Genomic DNA, 20280 nt, shown 5'->3' with positions numbered 1-20280 from the left:
GCATAGATGCTGATGTATAACCTGACTAAATCTTTTCTTGTCTTTATCTGTGCACGCAGAGCGTCAGCTGGCCAGCAGCATGACCAGCAGCAGCACTCTTCCTCCCAGTGTAAGCGGGATCAGTAAGGAGCTGGCAGAGCTGCGCCACCTTGTTCAGTTCCCCGAGGAGATCGCCTGCATCCTCACAGAGCAAGAGCAGCAGCTTTACCAGCAGGTATAAGAGAATTTATATAAAATATACATGAGGGGGAAAGCAGAGGCAGGAACGTGCAATTACAGCTGTCAATATGATCCTTACACTTTATTTGAAATTGTACAGCTGTGTTTTATTGTGGGGAGGTTTAGCAAAGAAGTTGGATGAGGAGAATAGTAGGTGGTGGTAAGTAGTGTCTGTAATGACACAACAATCCCAGCCATTGATTGAGAGCGTGCTGTCTGTCTGCAGGTCTTCCCTTTGGACTACCTCTATTTCCTCACCCGAGACCTGGGCAGTCCAGAGTGTCAAACTAAACGCCACCCAAACCTCAAGGCTTCACTGTCAGCGCCCGCCACGCCCACTCAGCGAAGTAACGCCGTGGAGGAACTGGTGGCGCGATTCAACGAGGTGGGTGGGGCTTTCTGTCTACTTTGTCTGCACTCCACGAATCTTTTAGCACACATGTGAATGTAGTTACACAAGGATGTTACACAGCCTGTCTAGTTCTCCGCAGCTCAGGGTTTACAGCAGGATTTCAGACTGGGTAGAAGCACTGACACTGCACAAATGTAGCTTAACAATTAAAAGCCTTGAGCGACTTTTTATATACACAGACATGTGTAGTGCATTCAGGAGACTCTCACATCTCACGCAGATACATTTAATGAAGTTGTGCCAAAGGAACCATATGGAGATAGTTTTCATCTTAAGAGAGCACTTTTCAGTTAATAAGTTAGTTGTCCTTTGATGATTAAGTGGCATTGAAATGCAGTTCTTGCAGTAACATAAAAATTTAAATGGCAATTTTTCTCTTATTTGCTGTGCGAGTTATACGGACCTATCATGAGCGCAACTCACTCACGACCATGTTCACCGGCTTAAGTTACACCCCCCGAGCCTCGCCTCGTTCACAGCGAATGACTTTGAAAATGCACAAATCCACTGCTGCGAAAGAGAAAGTGCTAGAGAGATTGATTGGAGATGATTATGTCATGTTTAGGTCGCATGCTTCTTCGCATCAGCTGGTTTTCATTTAAGTCAGCCAGAGGAGAAGCACGAAAGACAGTTTTCCAAATGTGCAGTGTTGCCATATATGGTCACAGTGGAACGAGAGTCATATTGACAGCACTGAATCTCTCCTTCAGCTGCCTTTAATTGTGTCAGGTTGGGTTTTACCTTTCATTTTTGAACTGTGGAATATATTTCAAGGTTAAATTATTACTAGTTAATTCACCTGACTATTATTTTTATTTTCCCTGATAAATAGTTCACAAACGTTTCATGTCACTGACTGGATCCACTGTTTTTGAGATGGTAACTAATTAAGAAGTTTATTTCCCCACTTGTAAGACAAGACTTTTTTGATAGAGTTCATTTTTAAGGCATGTGTGGGAGTGAAACATTAATCAGTTAAACAGGATTGAGAAAAACATTGGGAAGCAGGGAGTTGTGAGCAGTTTGGGCCTCCAAAGTGTTTAGCTTTGACGGGACCAGTGTGTGCTCGAGTTTGTAATGGTTCTCTGTTATTTTCCATTATGTAATTCGTGTATCAAGGAGAAACTGACCCTCACAGATGAACTAATACCACAAGCACAAATGGCGACAGACAGACAACAGGACAGACAGGTGGACACACAGACAAAGATCAAAGAGGGGGGGATCATATAGCCAGATCCAAATTTGGATGTGAGTGTGTGTCTGCAATTCTATCAGAATGCTCTTCAAAACTGCCTTTTCATGCTTCTATGGGAAGTTGCTGTATTCTTGTATCATCTCATATTTACCCTTTGCTGCTTTCCTGTTCCATTATATGCTCTGTGTACATTTGTACATATATATCCTCACATCCTGTCCTGCTTGTCGTCATGCACAACACTGCATACGCACTTTTTCTATCTGGAATACCTGAAAAGATGCCAACTCAGTGCGATCCCTTGATGTGTGGAAGTGCAAAAAACCACTTTGCAGATGGACAGAATGATTTAGATGGTGAGTGTAACTAAAACCCCGATGCTGACATGGCTTCGCATTATGTCATAATGCTGAAAGTGCATGATACAAGATTTTCATGCGTGGCACGCAAAGAGCAGGGGAGTAGCAGATAAGAGACTGGAGGGCTGCAGTGTTGTTTTTCGGTAACCAAATACAGTAGATTGCAGAACGAGCTTCTGCTCCACTGAAAAGTTAACATGTAAACCTCGAAAGCCCCAGGAGGGAATTTCTGTAACTGATTCCCTGTATCTGATCAGGCTGACAGTGATTACAAATGTCAGAGGAATTTCTGACTCTCTAATAAAATCAGCCTATTAAAAGCGCTGTTTATTTAATTGCAGTAAGTCTTCCGAAGATGAACCTTGATAGGCTCGTTCAGTTTGGTTTGGGGAACATAAAGTGTCCAATGGGCCAATGACCTTATGGCTGGGGGCTTTAATTTTAGTGTCAAAGACAAGAAAATCTAATAATGCATGTGTCTGATTTCTGCGCTTGTTTGTGCTATAGTTCATGGACAGGTATGGGGAGTGTATGAGAAACATTTTTGGAACATTTTAACAGTTTTTCATCAGGCAGTATGGAAATGGAAACAATAGGAAGAATAGTTCCTGTGTGTGTGTGTGTGTGTGTGTGACTTTATTTAGTCCCTGTCAGGTCAGATGTTGGTGGGCTTTACTGATCCTTACGTAACCCAGTAATAGATCTCTGGGTCAGGGGGATGTTTTTACCACCTCCAAGTGGATTAAAGAGTTTCAGTGTGAGTGCGTTTTTGTTTTTATTGTGTGCCAATGCATTCACGGGGCGCTAATACAAAGAGAAAAAGACACCAGATAGTTAAAACAGGCCAGATTGAAATCTGATCTTTTCCTGTGTTGTGTACCTGTGCTCATACAGAGAGGTCGAGCCTGATGCATATCTGCTGTTGCCGTCATGTCTTTTGCTTGTGCTTGAGGTCAGTCAGTGTAGAGACGCAGCGCAGCTGATAGATATCCGATCTCATTCTTTTTTATGTGTGTGCATGTGTGGAGAGGTGTCGGGGTGAAAGTGTGAGGCTAGCTGGTGCAGTCCTGTGCATACATTGCCACATTAGGCACAAGTTTCCAGAGCAGAATTCATGAGCGCAGACATGACCGTACACTTTCAAGAATTTTAGGTGCCTTTGGATGTCGTCCCGTGTCCCCCATGTTTTATCATACCTAATACCAGCCTTGTAACAGCACACCAGCACACTTAAAAAGTTATCCAGGGATTTAGTATGATGTCACTTGTTATATGGATATTCCACTAAGAAATATTGTGCTAGTACAGTAACAGCATTTCTAATATATACTTCCGGCCGCTCCCCTGCTACAAGGGGCCACCAAAACAGGTCCTTTAATATATTTGAATTGGTGGAGTTTTATGCCACATGCCCTCCTTTACCCAACGCCAGTGGGAATATGTGTCTCCAGCTGTAATCACACCAACTATGGAGGCATTACAAGCCTTTCCAATAATAATTCCAAAACATTAGGGGCGTATAAGTTACAGACAAATTGTATATAGTAGAAAATAGAGTAGAAAATAACCTGTTTATTTTCCACTTCCTATGAGGTTTATACATATTTTTAAAAATGCAAATGTTTCAAACTCTTTCTGCTTGTAATTCATTCAAAAGGCAATAAAGTGCAAGTTAAACCTACTGGTGGTGGTCAGAGGGCCCGGTGGCGCCAGTGTCCGGCAGCCTCGCCTCTGTCAGTGCGCCCCAGGGTGGCTGTGGCTACAATGTAGCTTGCCATCACCAGTGTGTGAATGTGTGTGTGAATGGGTGGATGACTGGATATGTAAAGCGCTTTGGGGTCCTTAGGGACTAGTAAAGCGCTATATAAATACAGGCCATTTACCATTTACCATTTAAACCAATAATAATAATAATAAAAAAACAGCCCCATATTGGGTATTTTCAATGTTGGAACTTAATGTTTCTTTAAAGCCAAAATGTTATTCACTCCAAGGGAAAAGCTGATGAATAACCAGACAAAGATGGTGCTGTGAGTTACTAGGGAGGTTTTCTGCAGTTTATGTGTCAGCTTACTTTGTAAGTAAGATAAGAGCGCAATAAAGTGCAGCTGTTGTTGGTGCTTGATTACGATTGTAACAGTTGGCAATACTGAAATGCGAAATTCTGAACACGCAGGTGAGTTCGTGGGTGACGTGGCTGGTCCTGACTGCAGGGTCCATGGAGGAGAAAAGAGAAGTTTTCTCATATCTGGTCCATGTCGCTAAATGCTGTTGGAACATGGGAAACTACAATGGTGTCATGGAGTTCCTGGCTGGACTCAGGTTTTAAGAAACACAATGACGCAACTCAAATACACCCACCTACTGAATATACAGGCAATTTATTATCTGCACTGTTCTCACACAAAAATATCAATGTGTTCTGTTTTGTTTCATTTTTTTCGCCCTTCAGATCTCGTAAGGTGCTGAAGATGTGGCAGTTTATGGACCAGTCAGACATCGAGACCATGAGAGGTTTAAAGGATGCCATGGCTCAGCATGAGTCCTCCTCTGAGTACAAGAAGGTTGTGACCAGAGCTCTTAATATCCCAGGATGCAAGGTGGGCCTATGTTTACCCCAATGACATTTGATCCTCTAACTCACTGACCTTGGCTGCACTGTAATTTTTATTTTTGGGGTTTTTTTTCTCTTACACATATACACTGTAGGTTGTGCCATTCTGTGGGGTTTTTCTAAAGGAGCTAAGTGAAGCGTTGGATGGCACAGCAAGCATCATCAGCCTCAAACCGTCTCCTGATAACACGGAATACTCGATAGAGGTGCAGAAAACACCCGCAGTCATTCGCAAAAATACACAGATCTGATAAAACTGACACTACATTACATATTTGATATCCTGTTAGTATAATCCATCTTGCACTGCTGTTTCTGCCTCCAGTTTGTGTCCGATTACAGCGGCCAGCGCAATTACTTGTCTCGATCTGGCCCAGATGGGCTCCATGTGCCAGAGAAGGAAGCTACTGTGAGCAACATCCTTCAGATTATCAGGTATGTGCATGCTTAATGACTAAAGCGATGGTGTTTGACACAGTCGTCTCTCCTGTTCTTTACTTTATCCGTCTGTTTGACTCGACTGTTCCTGCTCCTTAGATCTTGCAACCGGAGTTTAGAGGCAGAAGATCCTGATGACGCGTCCACCAGTCCGTCTTCTACTGGCCCGTCCCCCGCATCCAGAAACAACTCCTTCAAAGACCGCAGCCACAATCAGTTAGTTCAGTTTCTTCTCCCCCCCCCCCTTTTTTTTTTAGTGTGCCATCCAAGCTTTTGTTGTGAGATATTTCAGCGTGCAGTGTCAGGTATGAGACCCTAGAAAAATGAGGTGTCTTGTTAAAGAATATCCCAGAATAGCATCTGTTTACCGTGACCGGGTCTTGATTCTTTCCAGTTGACGGATAGTGTGTATTTTAACGCAGTGTAAGGGATGTTCATGTAAGTAGTTTAAGGCATACAGGAGAAAGTATTAAATGGTACATAGCATGCGACCAAATTCACCAAGACCCAAGGACGTCATGAATCACTTGACTGGCTTTTATTTTTACTATTTGTCAACTGCCGATGAACTCTGCTTCATCATGCTGATGTGTTGATTTAATACAAAAAAAGCAACATTTTGCTGTTCTTTCTTTTTCTTTTTGACTTTTATTTTGACTTCCTGCTCTCACGTTGCACAAAAGTTAGTAATACTCATGCTCTCACTTTACCATTGTGTTATTTTACATTTTTGGTTACGTTTTTGTCCCTCTATTATGGCAGCCTGAAGATTGTATTGTTTAGCACTGTGACCCTTTCTATCAAAGGTCTGTTTCCAAAATTGGATTCTTTATTTTGCTGGTCATTCACAGACAATGACTCATGGACACAGCAGAAGAATGTTATATACAGATTTATGTCAGAACTGCGAATACTGCCATGCTGTGAGGGCTTGGCTTTGCTGGTAGCGCAGTTCTGAGCAAAATCACAATAGATGCAGTGCATTCATTAGCTTGCTTACAAATGTGCAGCTACAACAGCCTCTGTTGAAGCAAACAAGGCACTGCAATGTAGCGATAGACAAAAGTTTAACATTTAACAAAGCCACTAAGCTTTAATGATTAATGCACAGCTATTTTAAATGTAGGGGATATCCTCAAGTGCCAAGTAGGCTGGATGTTCACCAAAGTCTTATTTTGGATTAGTGCGCAGTTTTCTTTCATAAACACCAGCGCGAGATAACGGGTTTGTGAAGGAACACATTTGCAGATTGTTACTGAGATGAAGTGATGTTGACATGAAATCTGTGTGGGGCAGAGTTTAAAAAAAATAGATAACAGGTTAGTTTCCTGTCAGGACAGGAGGGAACAGAGTTCTGGTTGTTGTCAGCATTCTGGTGGCAGGTAGCTAATAACAAAGGCTGGAATTTAGAGGACGTAGAAAGTCATTTAATTCCAGCTGTGATCTGTTATGTTTGCAGTCAGGAAACCTGGACCATTTTATGTGTTTGTAAACTGTTTTCTCAGATTCAGACAAATTATTCGATGTTAGCACAGAATTTGGAGTTCATAGCTTCATAGTGTGTATCTTTCTTAAACATAGACTACAGTTTCAAAAAAATCACCTTTCTTCTGTGTTCTGGATCTTTTTCCCACCAGCACCCACTTAAAAAAAAAGACCTCAAAAAACTATTGAAAACTCTTTATGCGTTCTTTTTTTCGTCTCACATCCTCTCTTCGTTCTTTGTTTCCTGCTCCCCTTCTAGTTCCCTTTCATTTAAGACGACTCCAGAAAAAAAACATGTTTTGTAAGTTGTTTCACAGTATAAGTTACTGGAATTTGAACAATGCTTGCTATCATCAGTATGTTTCAGATTACGGTTTAATTAGAAGCATGAGCAGTGACTAATGCATGGTACTTTTTTCTTCTTTTTTTTTTTTTGCTTGATCAAGCCAATGCTTGCAGGATAGGTTCAGTTTCTGTTTGGTTCTTCTTAGTTGAGATGCAGGTCATTTCTTATGTCTGATTGAATTGCTTTTTAAAAATAAAATGAGTCCTATGAATACTGAGATGTGCATTTGGAAAATCGCCTCGGAAATCAGCATGCAAAAACTTTAAAAGACGCAAAAATCTTTGGCTCTTAAACTTTCTTTCCAAACCCATCTAACCCCTGTCTGTCTTCAGATTCTCGGTCGGAGACTTGTCGGATTCAGATGGTGACTTGTCTACCGAGCCGGTGGTGAAAGAAGTGGAGTTTCAGGGGACCGAGGAGACGCACAGAGCTTTTAGCCATGGCACGGAGCTCATTCCCTGGTAAGAGGCTCAAGCACACATGCAAACACATCCAGCTGTTGGTGCCTCAGCAGACGTGCGACAAACTCTTGTTTTTTTTCCAGGTATGTGCTGTCACTACAACCAGAAATTTACCAGTTTCTGCTGCAGGGCGCTACGGTCATTCATTACGACCAGGACGGCCATGGCAGTGCTCGCTGTCTGCTACGTCTACAGCCTGATAATACAACACTCACTTGGGGTAAATTGCAAGAGTTTAGTATTAAGAAATTTGACCTTATCTTCTACTGAGTTATTCAGCAACCTCGTTCTTCATGAGTCATATTCATATAGGATTCCAGTTTACCAGTGTAAGGGGGTGTGGGAGGCTTGATACGCTGAAATCACTGCATCAAACCTTCCTTTTTCAGAACTTTTTTAGCATGTTTATACCTCAAACAGACGAGACCAATTTCCTCTCTCGTTGTTTCTCTTTAAACAGATTTAAAGGGCATTATAAAAAAAAGTATATTTTTTTATTTTAAATGTGCTTTACGTGTTTATCTACAGAATAAAAGCCTCAGTTTAAACTGCTTGTAAATTTGTGCATTCATGCAAGGGCTCTTCAATTTCCGTTTGCCGTTACAGCAGCTCAAACAGTCATAAATATGTTGATTTACGGCAGGTAAACCTCAAAGCGGAGGCCCTTCCCCTGCAGAGCAACCACTGGGATTGGGGCAGCCTGTAGTGGCTGGGCTAGCAGAAGGCCTGCTGGACCTGGGAATAGTGAAGGTTTGTCATAAAAAGAAATATTTTTTTGGTTTTGTAGATTTTAAAAACCCAGATTAGCTTTCAAGTTCATAACTTTGTGTTTATTTGAATGTGCAGGCAGTGTTTCTGGGCCATCAGGGTGTCGATGTTCATGCTGTATGTTTGCAAAACAAGCTGAGTCAGATGACAGTGGAGGAGAATGGCCTCAGCCTTCTGTATGGTCTGAGTACCACAGACAATAGGTTGGTGCCTTTTTATAATCTATTAGGATTCAAATGCACTTTTATATAGAGTTACTGTTACACTGCTAAAACATTTTCATTTTACTTAAAACTAACTAATCTCCTGACTGATGCCATTAGACTTCTGCACTTTGTGGCCCCCAATCACACGGCACAAATGCTCTACAAGGGCCTGTCGGAGTTGGTGAATGCAACCAGGAAATTAAAGAAGTTTCCTGACCAAAGGTTGCAGTGGCTGAGGAAGCAGTATGTCAGTTTGTATCAGGTAAAACTCTAAAAGTACATGTCTCTCTCCCATCAATTTTTTAATGATTATTATTGACACTGACTGTATTTTATAAGCCTGTAAAAATGTTCAGCACACAAAGAAGGATGGAGGAGTTGGATGGATGAAAAGAAGTGGTGTGTGTTTAATTAACAGTAACATTTGTATTCATCTATTCTAGGAGGACGGCAGGTATGAAGGCCCTACACTAGCCCACGCCATTGAGCTTTTTGGGGGTCGGAGGTGGAATATGGGTACGGGTGGTGGAGACAAGGTTGGAGCCCAGAAGAACAACCCCCTGTCGAATGAGAAAGCCAAGAAGAAGAAGAAGGTTCTTGTCAGGGTCAGTAATTTGACCTTTTGCTGTAGTCATGGATGCTAACTTTAGGTTTTAGGTTTTTCACAGACTCATTTTTGACATCGGTCTTTTTTTCCTCACACCTTTAACAGGGAGACAGTGGGGATGCAACCGATGACGAGATGGTTTCCAGGAAAACACGGAGCTGTAAAGAAGGACTGTATCGAAACGGTCCAGAGTCTGACAGCATCGACCAAGAAGATCCAGGTGATGTTACCTCACTCATGGTAACATGTAGAAGTTACAAGGCCAGATCAGTTTAATTGGTGTTTTCTAGAAACCCAACCAAATGCTTCAGATCTTATAATTTTCTGTCTGTGTGACCGATCTTTATTCACACTCAACACTCTTTGGCTCCACAGAAGACAGCATCCCCGGATCACTCTCCCTCACATCCAGTAAAAGCCCCGGATTGCTATCCTCTTCCTCTTCCTCCTCCTCTTCCTCCAGCATGGCAGGGTCCAACCCGACCCGTCCGCAGTCTTCTCCAATCCTTTCGGGAAATGCTAAATCCCAGCCAGGGTATGTGAAAAATGACTGTAGCGGGGCACGTTTGACCCCACTGACGTCTAACACTTTATTTTTTCCATCCCAGCGAATATATGTTTCCTTTTCTTTGGGGCCTGCAGGGCATGGAGCAGCAGATCGTGGCACGGCCGGGGTAAAGGCTGTTTCAAAGGCTTTCAGAATCTCATGATTTCTGACAGCACAATGAGCTTCATCGAGTTTGTCGAGCTTTTCAAATCATTCAGGTAAATGATCTGATCTTGTGTTTCTTACATTTCTTACATGTTTCCAAAGCAGAGGAAGAGATGTCGGCCGTGCTGGCTTCATTCAGTTCAAGTTCTGACTATTTAAATATAACTTCTGTTTTATTTAAAAATGCATTTTCCAGCTAAGTGTAATGACTCATTGTTCACATATGCTGTATGTCATATCACATACTGCACATGCCCTGTGCAGTGCTTTTGGAGCTCAGGCCCTCTTGTTATATAACTACTGTTCTTATCAATAGTAGCTAAAGACAGTGATAAAACATATGCAATAAAAAATACCTCTCAAGGTTATCGTGCCAAGGGCATTTTCCAAGCATTCTTCATAATATTTAGCTTGCATGAATTCTTCCCCAGTCAAATGGATGGACATACATCTTTCGCCCAGACAAGCAAAGGATTGTTTTAATTTTAGCCCCTCTGCATTTCTTAGATTGCAGAGTGTCCTCTCATCTGCTGCCCAGCAGATTTCTTTTAATTTCTTATAAAGACAAAAGCTCTTGGGCAACTCTTCAAACTCTCTCTTGTAAAAGAAATTTAGAGGCAAATAAATGTATTTCTGATTGGGTGGCCGCCTCCTCCCCAGTTCAAGTGGCATGGCTGCAAAGCTGAAAATTAAAGAAGAGCTATTGTTCTGATTTACATATTTTTTCCCCTAGACTCTAGAGTAGCTTTGCATGATTCACAATTTGAATTAATCCTTATATCTTACTCTTGGAGCAACTCCCAAGTTCATCTTCTGTCTGACACAAGCTTCTCTCCCCTGACCATATTAGGGATATCCACACTTATTGACATTATACAGATAAGCCAGAGCTTTTGGCTCACAGGGATTGCTTGCGTCTACACTTACTATTTGAAACTCATGATTTGAGAATCTTCCATTGTGACGGTATATTTATAAAAAACCCTTTATATAATAATTTAATTTAATATACTAGGGGCATGGGGACATGATGTGCTGCTAAAACTGGACTCCACTCTGTAATTTGTTTTTCAACAGTATCCGAAGCAGGAAGGACCTGAAGGAGCTGTTTGACACCTTTGCTGTCCCCTGCAGTCGCTCAAGCCCAGAATCATGTCCTGTTTACACCAACCTCAGGATAGATGACAAAGACACAGGACTGCAGCCAGACCTTGGTAAAAGATCAAAGAGAAGTTACAGAAGTCAAAAACATACACACCTCTTTCTCTTTTACTCTAAATCTCTCCCTCTCCTCTGTAGATTTGCTAACTCGTAACGGGTCGGATCTCGGCCTGTTTATCCGGACCAGGCAGCAGATGTCCGACAACCAGAAGCAGATTTCAGATGCCATCGCAGCAGCCAGCATTGTGACCAACGGGACGGGGGTGGAGAACGCGTCATTAGGCGTCTTGGGACTGGCTATCCCTCAGCTCAATGACTTTTTAGTCAACTGTCAGAGAGAGAACCTGAGCTACGATGAGATTCTCAGTATTATACAAGTAAAGTCTGGATTCTTAAATTCACATTCTCAAATCATCTTCATGGTTAGGGGGAAAGATGAAGGAAGAAAAAGAAGGGAAAAGGAACTCACCAATTTTTTCTCTTGCAGAAATTTGAGCCTTCATCAAGCATGAGACAAATGGGGTGGATGTCATTTGAAGGTTTTGCAAGGTATAGAAAAATAGGAGTTATCATAGATCATTATACTTCAAAGTGCATGAAAATGTAAATGTATAGAGCACAACATAAAAGTTGTCACTGTTGTAGGAAGCCTGAGGGGGTAGCTCTTGATAAGTGCTAAACTTCTACCGACTCCCTTTTGGACTTTAAACATTTATTTACACCATAATGAGTTTGTGTATCGCTGATACAGCCTCAGTGATGCATTTTGCTTTTATATATATATATTTTTTTTTCTTTCTTTAACATGCTTCATTGCATGTTGTTGGCATCTTTCTCTTTATATCAGGTTCCTGATGGACAAGGACAACTTTGCTTCACGTAATGAGGAATCTCAGATGAATCCAGAGGAGCTGCAATACCCTCTGTCTTACTACTACATCGAGTCTTCTCATAACACCTATCTGACTGGGCACCAGCTCAAAGGAGAGTCCTCTGTTGAGCTCTACAGCCACGTAAGCCGGATCGTTTTTTAACCAAGCCCGCTGAGATTGTGCGGTTTGTTGAAAACTGCCGCTTACTTGTGAACGTCTCGTTTGCTTAGGTGCTCCTGCAAGGCTGTAGGAGCGTCGAGTTGGACTGCTGGGACGGAGACGATGGCATGCCTGTTATTTACCACGGCCACACACTCACCACTAAGATACCCTTTAAGGTTTGAAATGCACATGAATAATTTAATTCATAAAGGGGAAATAGATTGTTGGGGCATCAGTCGCTGGCTCTCTGCTTCCATACCTCATCCCATTGACTCGGTGGAAGCCTCTAGAACAAAATCTGTATCTTTAAACACAAGTGCTCTCTTATGATAGACTCAGGGGTGACGGATCCAGAGAGGAATCCCAGAAAGTCAGCGTGTCAGCGTTATTTATTTTATGTAATCTGATTTGGGGCCTACAGCTGCATCTAATTTGAAGCTGTTACCCAAAGCTGTTTGAGTTTTATTGTTACATATTTGACTTGCAGTGCTTTTATCGACAATTTCTTCCTTTTCATCTTCTCTCCCGTGGTCCTTCAGGATGTGGTGGAAGCAATTAACCGGTCTGCGTTTGTCAATTCTGATATGCCCGTCATCCTGTCCATAGAGAACCACTGCTCCCTTCCTCAGCAACGAAAGATGGCTGAAATCTTCAAGGTATGAAGGCAGCCTAGTCCTGTCTCTGTCCTTAGAGTTACTGTGTTTCTTGTGTGTCTTTAATTTAATTTTGCAGTTACTGATTAGTAAGCGAGACAGATGAGAATGCCACTGAGCAGTAAAAAACAAAAACTTCTTTTCAATTGGATTGGACATCTCATAGCGTGACTGTGAGGTAACTTATAAATTCACCCAATTAGAAGCTTCGTCTGTCTTTGTTTAAATCTCAGAGCGACACTAATTTGTGGCAGAGGGAAAAATAAACAATAATAAAATAAAAGGAACTAAAATCCTTAGTTTGGCAGCCATGCTCCTTGTTCAGCTATTCTATCCTTTATATTTAGGGAATAACGTTCCCTTTCAAGTAGGCTTGTTTGTTGTGCGACTCCACTCATTTGATTTCCTTGACCCTTGTTTTTTTTTCCAGCTGTTCTGGGCATTCAAACTGGCCAACGTCCAGACGCTTGCTTTTATGAACTTCAGGGCGCAAATGACCCTTTCATCTTCTTCTTCTTCGTCTTTTTTTTTCTAAATTATGAAGCCCACAGATATCTTGGCACGACAGCTATATCGTGGAATATCATTGTGCTTTCATCTCGCAAAACTTCCGAGCGTTTCATCCTCCTTGGAGACTGACTTCTGAGTAGCTTGATAAAGGAAATTCTTTTATTTATCTGCAGACAGCTCTGTGCCTCAGGCCAGCTAACATCACCATGGTTTTGTTTATTTGTAATGTTGTTTTGCATGGATAAAATTACTTTATTTGTATTTGGAAGAGTCTTCCGCAGCCTCTGAATTCCATCCTTTCACTTGATACTTTTCTTAGCACTCGACTTGACTTTCCTGATGGTGTGGTTTTTGTTAATTTTTTCTGTTTTTAAACTAGACTGTGTTCGGCGAACGCCTTGTGACGCGCTTCCTTTTCGAAAGCGACTTCAACGATGACCCTCATTTACCATCGCCGCTGCAGCTTCGAGGGAGGATACTGCTCAAGAACAAGAAACTCAAAGCCCATCAGGCACCGGTGGACATACTCAAGCAGAAGGTGAAGAAGAAACGCATCTTCCTCACACATTTGTGTCAGCAAAACTTGTTCAAATTTCATAAATAATATAAGAACCTTCCAGGTAGCTCCAGAGCCTTAAACATCTATCATTGTTTGTCATTAGAGTGCAGTCAAACATCAATAATGGATGGAGCTGTGCTAAAAGGTTCACCCCATCATAACTTTCAAGCAAGAAAAATGCTTATATCTACAGTATAGATGCTGTGTGCATAGGCACTTATATATATGCTTTCAAAGTAGAATTTTCTATTTTTTTTATTAGTATTTTTATTTTAACCCCTTTCCCAGGCTCACCAGCTCGCCCACATGCAAGCCCAAGCAAGCAACGGGTCTCCAGGAGTGACTTCACCCAACAATCATGCCAATGAGGAAGAGGAAGAAGAAGAAGACGACTATGATTATGATTATGAGTCTCTATCAGATGGTAATGAAACCCGCATTGTGGTGTGTGATCGGAAACGTCTAGAATTCAACTGAAGTGTGCGACTTATCAGATTTCTACATCCTTTCAGACTTAACTAGTGCACGACTTACTCATAGATTCTTGTGTTGTAAGCTTTAAATCGGTTTCTGTTCACTAGGTTTTTCTGTTTCTCTTCTTTTTAACACTTAATTCTCGTTTTATTTTGACACCCTGTTCTTACTCCCTCACCCTTCCTATTTTATCTTGCTTGTTTTCCACTTAGCTGATGGCCTCGCTGCCTCTACTGCCTCGTATGGTCTTGAAGGTAAATGCGCACCTATGATGTGCCTTTCTAAGTATTTCCTTCTGCTTTTTTTCCTTTTCTTTTACAGATTCATGCTGTTCTTCAAAAATTAACCACTGAAATTTCCCTTATTACTGTTTACCAATTGCTACATAACATACTATATTCAGTTGGGTTTTAAGACAATGTTATGATTGTTGGTGCAAATTTACAGCACTGTGCAAAAGTCTTCAGCGACCCCTCTTTTTAAAAAATATTCTTTTAATTTGTTAAAGTAATCTTGAGCAATAGTTCTCAGGATCTTCCAAAACTGGATGAAATTATGAACACAGAAAAATATTGTCAGATTCTGATCCACCATGTAATTTCATCTTGAGTGTCTGATCGGCAGCGACTTCATTTTTTAGCATGATAATGATCCCAAACACACTGCCTGTGCAGTAAAAGCAGGCCTAGATAGAAAAACACACCGTGGAACACCAACAGTCATGGATTGGTCTCCCCAGAGTTTACACCTCAACATGTGTGGGAGCAGTGTGGTATCATTTTGACAAAGAACATAACAAAAGGCAGAAACACCAAAGAAAAGCTTTGAATGTCCTTCAAGAAGCCTGGAGAACTATTCCTGAAAAGTACTTAGTATTTGGTATGACTACCTCTAACTTTCAAGTTTATTAGAACTGTACAAACTACATTTGTGTCTTATATAAATGGTAAATGGCCTGTATTTATATAGCGCTTTACTAGTCCCTAAGGACTCCAAAGCACTTTACACATCCAGTCATCCACCCATTCACGCACACATTCACACACTGGTGATGGCAAGCTACATTGTAGCCACAGCCACCCTGGGGCGCATTGACAGAGGCGAGGCTGCAGGACACTGGCACCACTGGGCCCTCCGACCAATATAGCGTATTTCTATTTCTATTTGCATGTTTAAAAAAATCACCCTTTTTCCCCCTGGCAAAATATAAAGAAATGATGGGTGGCTCGACACTTTTGCACTGCACTTTAGCTGCTGATCTCGTCTATTGCGGCCGAATAACTAGACACAAGGGTTGGAAAGCATTGGTATGAAACATGCGCTGCTGTGCTGCATCGCTGCTTTGGACGTACTCCTATATTTTCCTGCATTCCTGTTGTAGCTGCTAGCTTTCTTCAGATAGTGCTGTAGTGTAACCATCTTCCATGGTAACAAGCATTTCAAAATTTCACTGTTACATAATATCTGGAACCCAGGAAAAGAAATACTCCATCCAGTCCATTTGATATCAAAGAATTGTTTGACAGAAACGAGGAAGAATAATGTGGTAGTAGTGTCAGCCTGAGCGATCAGGCAAAACATTCTGCCTCAGGCACCACTGACAAATAAGGGCAGCCATCTGTAGCGCAGATATTCACTGTTCACTCGGGTACTATTCAGGTCCTGCTTTATAGTTATTTTAATTCATAGTTTTGTGAGGGATTACCTGATTATTTGAATCGGCTGTAGATTGCTAACGAAGGATGATTAGTGAGTGATCAGGAGTGTTTGTTATGATGTAGACTTGTTTTTATTGCTCTTATGTAATTTCGATAGCATCCCAACCTCCCAGCTTGCCTCCATACTTACGCCATGTTTCCCTGGAAGCAATATCAATATGTAGCCTGTGACTAGATACTGTTTACTGCAGTACACAGAATTTTTTTCCTCAGTTGTATAGATGCAGTGCTTGGACGGGACAGCATGTTAAAAAGAGAAAAACATATTTTTTATATGTGATCAAACAATATACGGTCAGCATTATGTCTCTTTCTCCCACAAACGCATCACCTCCCTTCCTCCATCCCTCCGTACTGTATTTGTCCATGACCTCGCCAGTGGCTGGGCAGGCTCATCAGGGAAACAAAACAAAGCCATCTGGTTTCTCAGGCCCTGCGCTGCCCCTGCACTAAACAACAGACCAGGGGAAACTACCCTGTCCCAGTCCCAACACTGCTCGCTCCTAATTCCTCCACTATGCTCGTCTCAGTCACAGGAACTTACTGGTCATGGACCAATTTAAAAATCAAAAACAAACCCATCTCTCTCATCTGAACTCTTTAGATTGATTAAACCTTGCTTCTTAATACCTAGTGCCGCTGTTATGTAATTTCAGACGCTGGATGTTAAAATTGGCAAGCGAACAATTCCCGCCCCAGCCTGACGTCTTCATTTCACCATACACATTTGGCACATGCACAGGCCCCGCTAATACAAACACTTTTGAACTAAGCTGCCAACTTGCCACCCTCTCCCGATAAGTAGTGGCTCCCCTCCAGTCACCGTCTGGTCCAGCTCACTTCTCTGGCTGCTGTCTATAGCTTAAATATTCAGTGTCAGCTCCTTCTGATAAACAGTTGTTTCTTTTTGTTCTTTTTCTAAAGAAGAAGATGTCAAGAATTGAACACGTTGTCTGTGATAAAAAGCGTCTGCATTTTCAAGTTTGTTGTGGTTTTGGCTGCGATTAATGAGTAGGAGGAATGGGAAGAACTCCCCTGCTGTTGCTCCTGTTTACAGTTGAGAGACATCGCTTTAAATATTAGTAGGAAGGGGCCTTTGTGCGCTTTAGCTTCGGTGCTCCTGAACCGTGCGAGTAGTCAGCAGAGATTTACGAGGTGACGAGTTTCAGCTAAAACTAAAAATTCTTCTTTTAATTGTTCCCAGCTGTGAAGCGGGTCAGCGTGGACAGTCAGTCATCAGTATGATATAAATGCTTTTATTAAGTTTTTAATGAGTGGCCAGAATGACTTGAAACAGGTAAATCTAACGGCCACTCTGTTCTCTGAGAAAACAAGAAAAATCCTCATTTAAGTTGCTTTTGTTTTTTCAAGCAGTAGATTCCCAGATGATAAATATTCTTCTTCCCTTCTTCCCTTGCATGCTATGTCTTATTGGTGATTTAATGTACACTATATCAGGAGCAGCTCCAGTGCACAAATGTTATTTATGGATCTTTGACAGGCCAGTTTCTGCCTTAAATATACTTGCCTGCTTTGACCGATGAAAAATACGAATCTGGGATGGTGCATTTAGTATACTTTCATTATCAGAGTCCATATTGCAAGCATTAGCACAGATTTTGCTTTCTTGATTGACAGGCATAAGGCTCGCTAATTTTGGTGGCTGCTTGTTGCCGTACAGTCAGCTCGGTGTAAAGCTCAGGTGTCACTAAAACCCTTTTTTTTCCCCCTGTCCTCTTCTGTATAGATAATATACTTGATGACAAGCCAGAAGGCAAGAGTTCGGCCGAGAAAGAAGAGCAACCTGCTGATGAAATACCCAAAAGGATGAAGAAAGCTGATAGCACTACACAGAGCAAAGGAAAGGTAGAGATATAAATGTACCTAATCTCAAGGAAAGTTGCCCTTCGTGCTGCTTCCTTTAAAAGAAATTCCTATAAGATTGATTATGTCAGATTACTGAAAAAGAAAGGTTCAGTTAGGTTAGGTTCAGAGTGTGGTTCAGCCTCTGATTCAGCACTACATTTACACTTATATAGTGAAATGTTAGCAGTGCTCTCCATGTCCCGTGTGTGTCTGCACCTGTAGGTGTTCGACATGGAGCTCGGCGAGGAGTTCTACCTTCCCCAGAATAAGAAGGAGAGTCGACAGATCGCCCAGGAGCTGTCCGACCTCGTCATCTACTGCCAGGCTGTGAAATTCCCTGGTAGGGATCGCTCCGTCTCTTTGCCAAACAGATCTCCCTGTTCCCTTGAATTTCATTAGAACAGACTTTTCTTTATCTTTACTATACATGCCGTCTCCTTTTATCCACCGATATTCTGCTTTCACCTCTCTCCTTTTAATTTCTAAATGCTGTGTATTTCATTTCTCTTTTTTTCTGGATCTTGTCCCACCCTAATCCACTCCCATGTTATATTTAAGAGGTCAAACCTTTCCCCGTGTTTTCAGACATCCAATATCCCTGTGTTACACTCCATTCCTATCCCACACAGGACACCCACTAAGATGATGAATCATCTTCCTCCCATGGAAAAGATACAGTTACTTAGTTTTGCTGTTATTCCCCGGACGGCACAACAACACAAGTTATTTTACGCCGGACAGTAAGAAATTGTTTTGCGGATGTCCTGATGGATGAGTACAGTTCAAATTCGAACGCAGGGTCTTCGTCGTGTCATGTCATGTCGCCCTTGTAGCTCTCATGCACTTTCATTGCCTTGCAATAAGTAGAAAGTGAGAAATGCTTGAGTTGGCTTCAAATTTCTTTTTCTTTCCTTTTTAAAAAAAATGTGCTTATAAAACATCTTATCTCGCCCGTTTACGGGAATCTGCCCTGATTGCATGCTTGCATTTATCTCGAAAAGATTTCTCTTTGTCCCTTAAACATCAACCTCTTATCGCCTCTTCCCTCGAGCGTCCTCTTCTGTTTGTCTCCTCTTTTCTTTAACTGACATCTGCCCTTATAAACTTGCCTGTGTTTCCACTGGTATTCTGTTTGTTTACCGTTTCCAGGGACCCGAGATATGAGAAAGAGGCAGTAGGGCAAGTGGTCCAATTCGGACAGGCAGCAGACTGGTTGCAGCTTTGTGTAGTCGGGAGTGATTTTTAGCTGAACGGGCCACTTATGTACAAGTGTCTGAATCAATTTAAAAACACTCACCATTCATAAAATGAAAAGGGCATTTCTCATCTGAAGTATTTTCAGAAGGGAGACTAGAGTACTGTTGCTAAATAAGAAGTAGGACAACATCATTTGCATGCTATTCCTCTCCACTGATAGATGATTAATTTCATGGTCTTAATGGCAAACAACTTTTGAGTTGCTTTACAGAACATGAAGCCCAAAATATAGATTATAAAACACCTTTTTATGGCAGATGTAAGTTTTCAAATTAAATTCCCTTCAAGTGAATACTGAAAGAAAATGGCTCTGATATGTTTTGGTTTTTTCAAGCAAATTACGATTAAGAAGAGACTCTTGGGATACTTGTGGTGTCTCTAGTCTGTCTGCCTTTCATTAATGACTCGTCTCTTCTGTCTGCTTCCTCTGTGTGGGAACCCAGGCCTTTCTACTTTGTCTCCGGCTGGCTCTAGCAGGGGGAAGGACCGAGGAAAGAGCAGGAAGTCCATATTTGGCACGGCTCCTTCTCGCAGCAGTGCAACAGGGGAGGTCACGACCCAGAGCCGCACCCCTGGGAAAGGTGAGCCTGGCCCGAGGAACTCGGCGTTAGCAGAGGTTTATGTGTGCGGGTGCATATGGGAAACATGAAACACGATGTAAAACTGCCAAAGTTTTTAGTTAATGCTGTTTTATCCTAACTTAAATCATGTAGGACCCACATCACTTAATGGAGAAGTTTTCATGGCCTTTAAAAGTGTCTCTGTCCCTCAGGTGGTTCGGAGCGACTCAGCTGGGAGGAGCAGCAAACGTCTCCTGTCCTCAACCCCTCCACCTCACTCAGCGCCATCATCCGCACACCAAAGTGTTACCACATCTCCTCCGTCAACGAGAACGCCGCCAAGCGCCTGTGCCGCCGTTACTCTCAAAAGCTCATCCAGCACACGGAGTGCCAGCTGCTCAGAACCTACCCGGCGGCCACCAGGATCGACTCAACCAACCCCAACCCTCTGCTTTTCTGGCAGCATGGCATCCAGCTGGTGGCACTCAATTATCAGACTGATGGTGAGCGTATGTCTGTATGAAGGGCCGTTCACTTCTGACAAACAGCACTTCAGAATTTAATATAACACTGTAATAGCCAGAGGATGATAAAGAAGAAATGACAGTTTTATCATTTTATTGCAGCCCTTTTCTTTTTTTCTTTTTTTTTTACAGCGGTGAA

General features: G+C 42.0%; 1 protein-coding gene across 1 annotated transcript in view; it reads left to right on the top strand.

The window, feature by feature from the left end:
• plce1 (phospholipase C, epsilon 1) overlaps positions 1-20280 on the top strand; it is a 76922-nt gene that overhangs the window by 49159 nt on the left and 7483 nt on the right. Inside the window, exons 9-38 of the mRNA XM_085361418.1 lie at positions 60-214; positions 446-604; positions 4365-4510; positions 4641-4788; positions 4898-5008; positions 5128-5237; positions 5340-5456; positions 6985-7026; positions 7404-7532; positions 7616-7752; positions 8176-8282; positions 8379-8503; positions 8624-8768; positions 8950-9111; positions 9219-9333; positions 9489-9648; positions 9756-9878; positions 10903-11039; positions 11125-11363; positions 11474-11535; positions 11834-11999; positions 12089-12196; positions 12560-12676; positions 13563-13721; positions 14031-14166; positions 14429-14470; positions 17682-17800; positions 18023-18140; positions 19501-19638; positions 19830-20120. Coding sequence (XP_085217544.1) covers positions 60-214; positions 446-604; positions 4365-4510; positions 4641-4788; positions 4898-5008; positions 5128-5237; positions 5340-5456; positions 6985-7026; positions 7404-7532; positions 7616-7752; positions 8176-8282; positions 8379-8503; positions 8624-8768; positions 8950-9111; positions 9219-9333; positions 9489-9648; positions 9756-9878; positions 10903-11039; positions 11125-11363; positions 11474-11535; positions 11834-11999; positions 12089-12196; positions 12560-12676; positions 13563-13721; positions 14031-14166; positions 14429-14470; positions 17682-17800; positions 18023-18140; positions 19501-19638; positions 19830-20120 — 4023 coding nt within the window. The remainder of the gene's footprint in view (positions 1-59; positions 215-445; positions 605-4364; positions 4511-4640; positions 4789-4897; positions 5009-5127; positions 5238-5339; positions 5457-6984; positions 7027-7403; positions 7533-7615; positions 7753-8175; positions 8283-8378; positions 8504-8623; positions 8769-8949; positions 9112-9218; positions 9334-9488; positions 9649-9755; positions 9879-10902; positions 11040-11124; positions 11364-11473; positions 11536-11833; positions 12000-12088; positions 12197-12559; positions 12677-13562; positions 13722-14030; positions 14167-14428; positions 14471-17681; positions 17801-18022; positions 18141-19500; positions 19639-19829; positions 20121-20280) is intronic.

The sequence above is a fragment of the Diplotaxodon limnothrissa genome, linkage group LG8 (genome assembly GCF_057381915.1).
Source record: "Diplotaxodon limnothrissa isolate DT_005_m linkage group LG8, D_limnothrissa_male_GT1.1, whole genome shotgun sequence".
Classification (NCBI taxonomy): domain Eukaryota; kingdom Metazoa; phylum Chordata; class Actinopteri; order Cichliformes; family Cichlidae; genus Diplotaxodon; species Diplotaxodon limnothrissa.
This window is presented reverse-complemented; position numbering and strand designations above follow the sequence as displayed.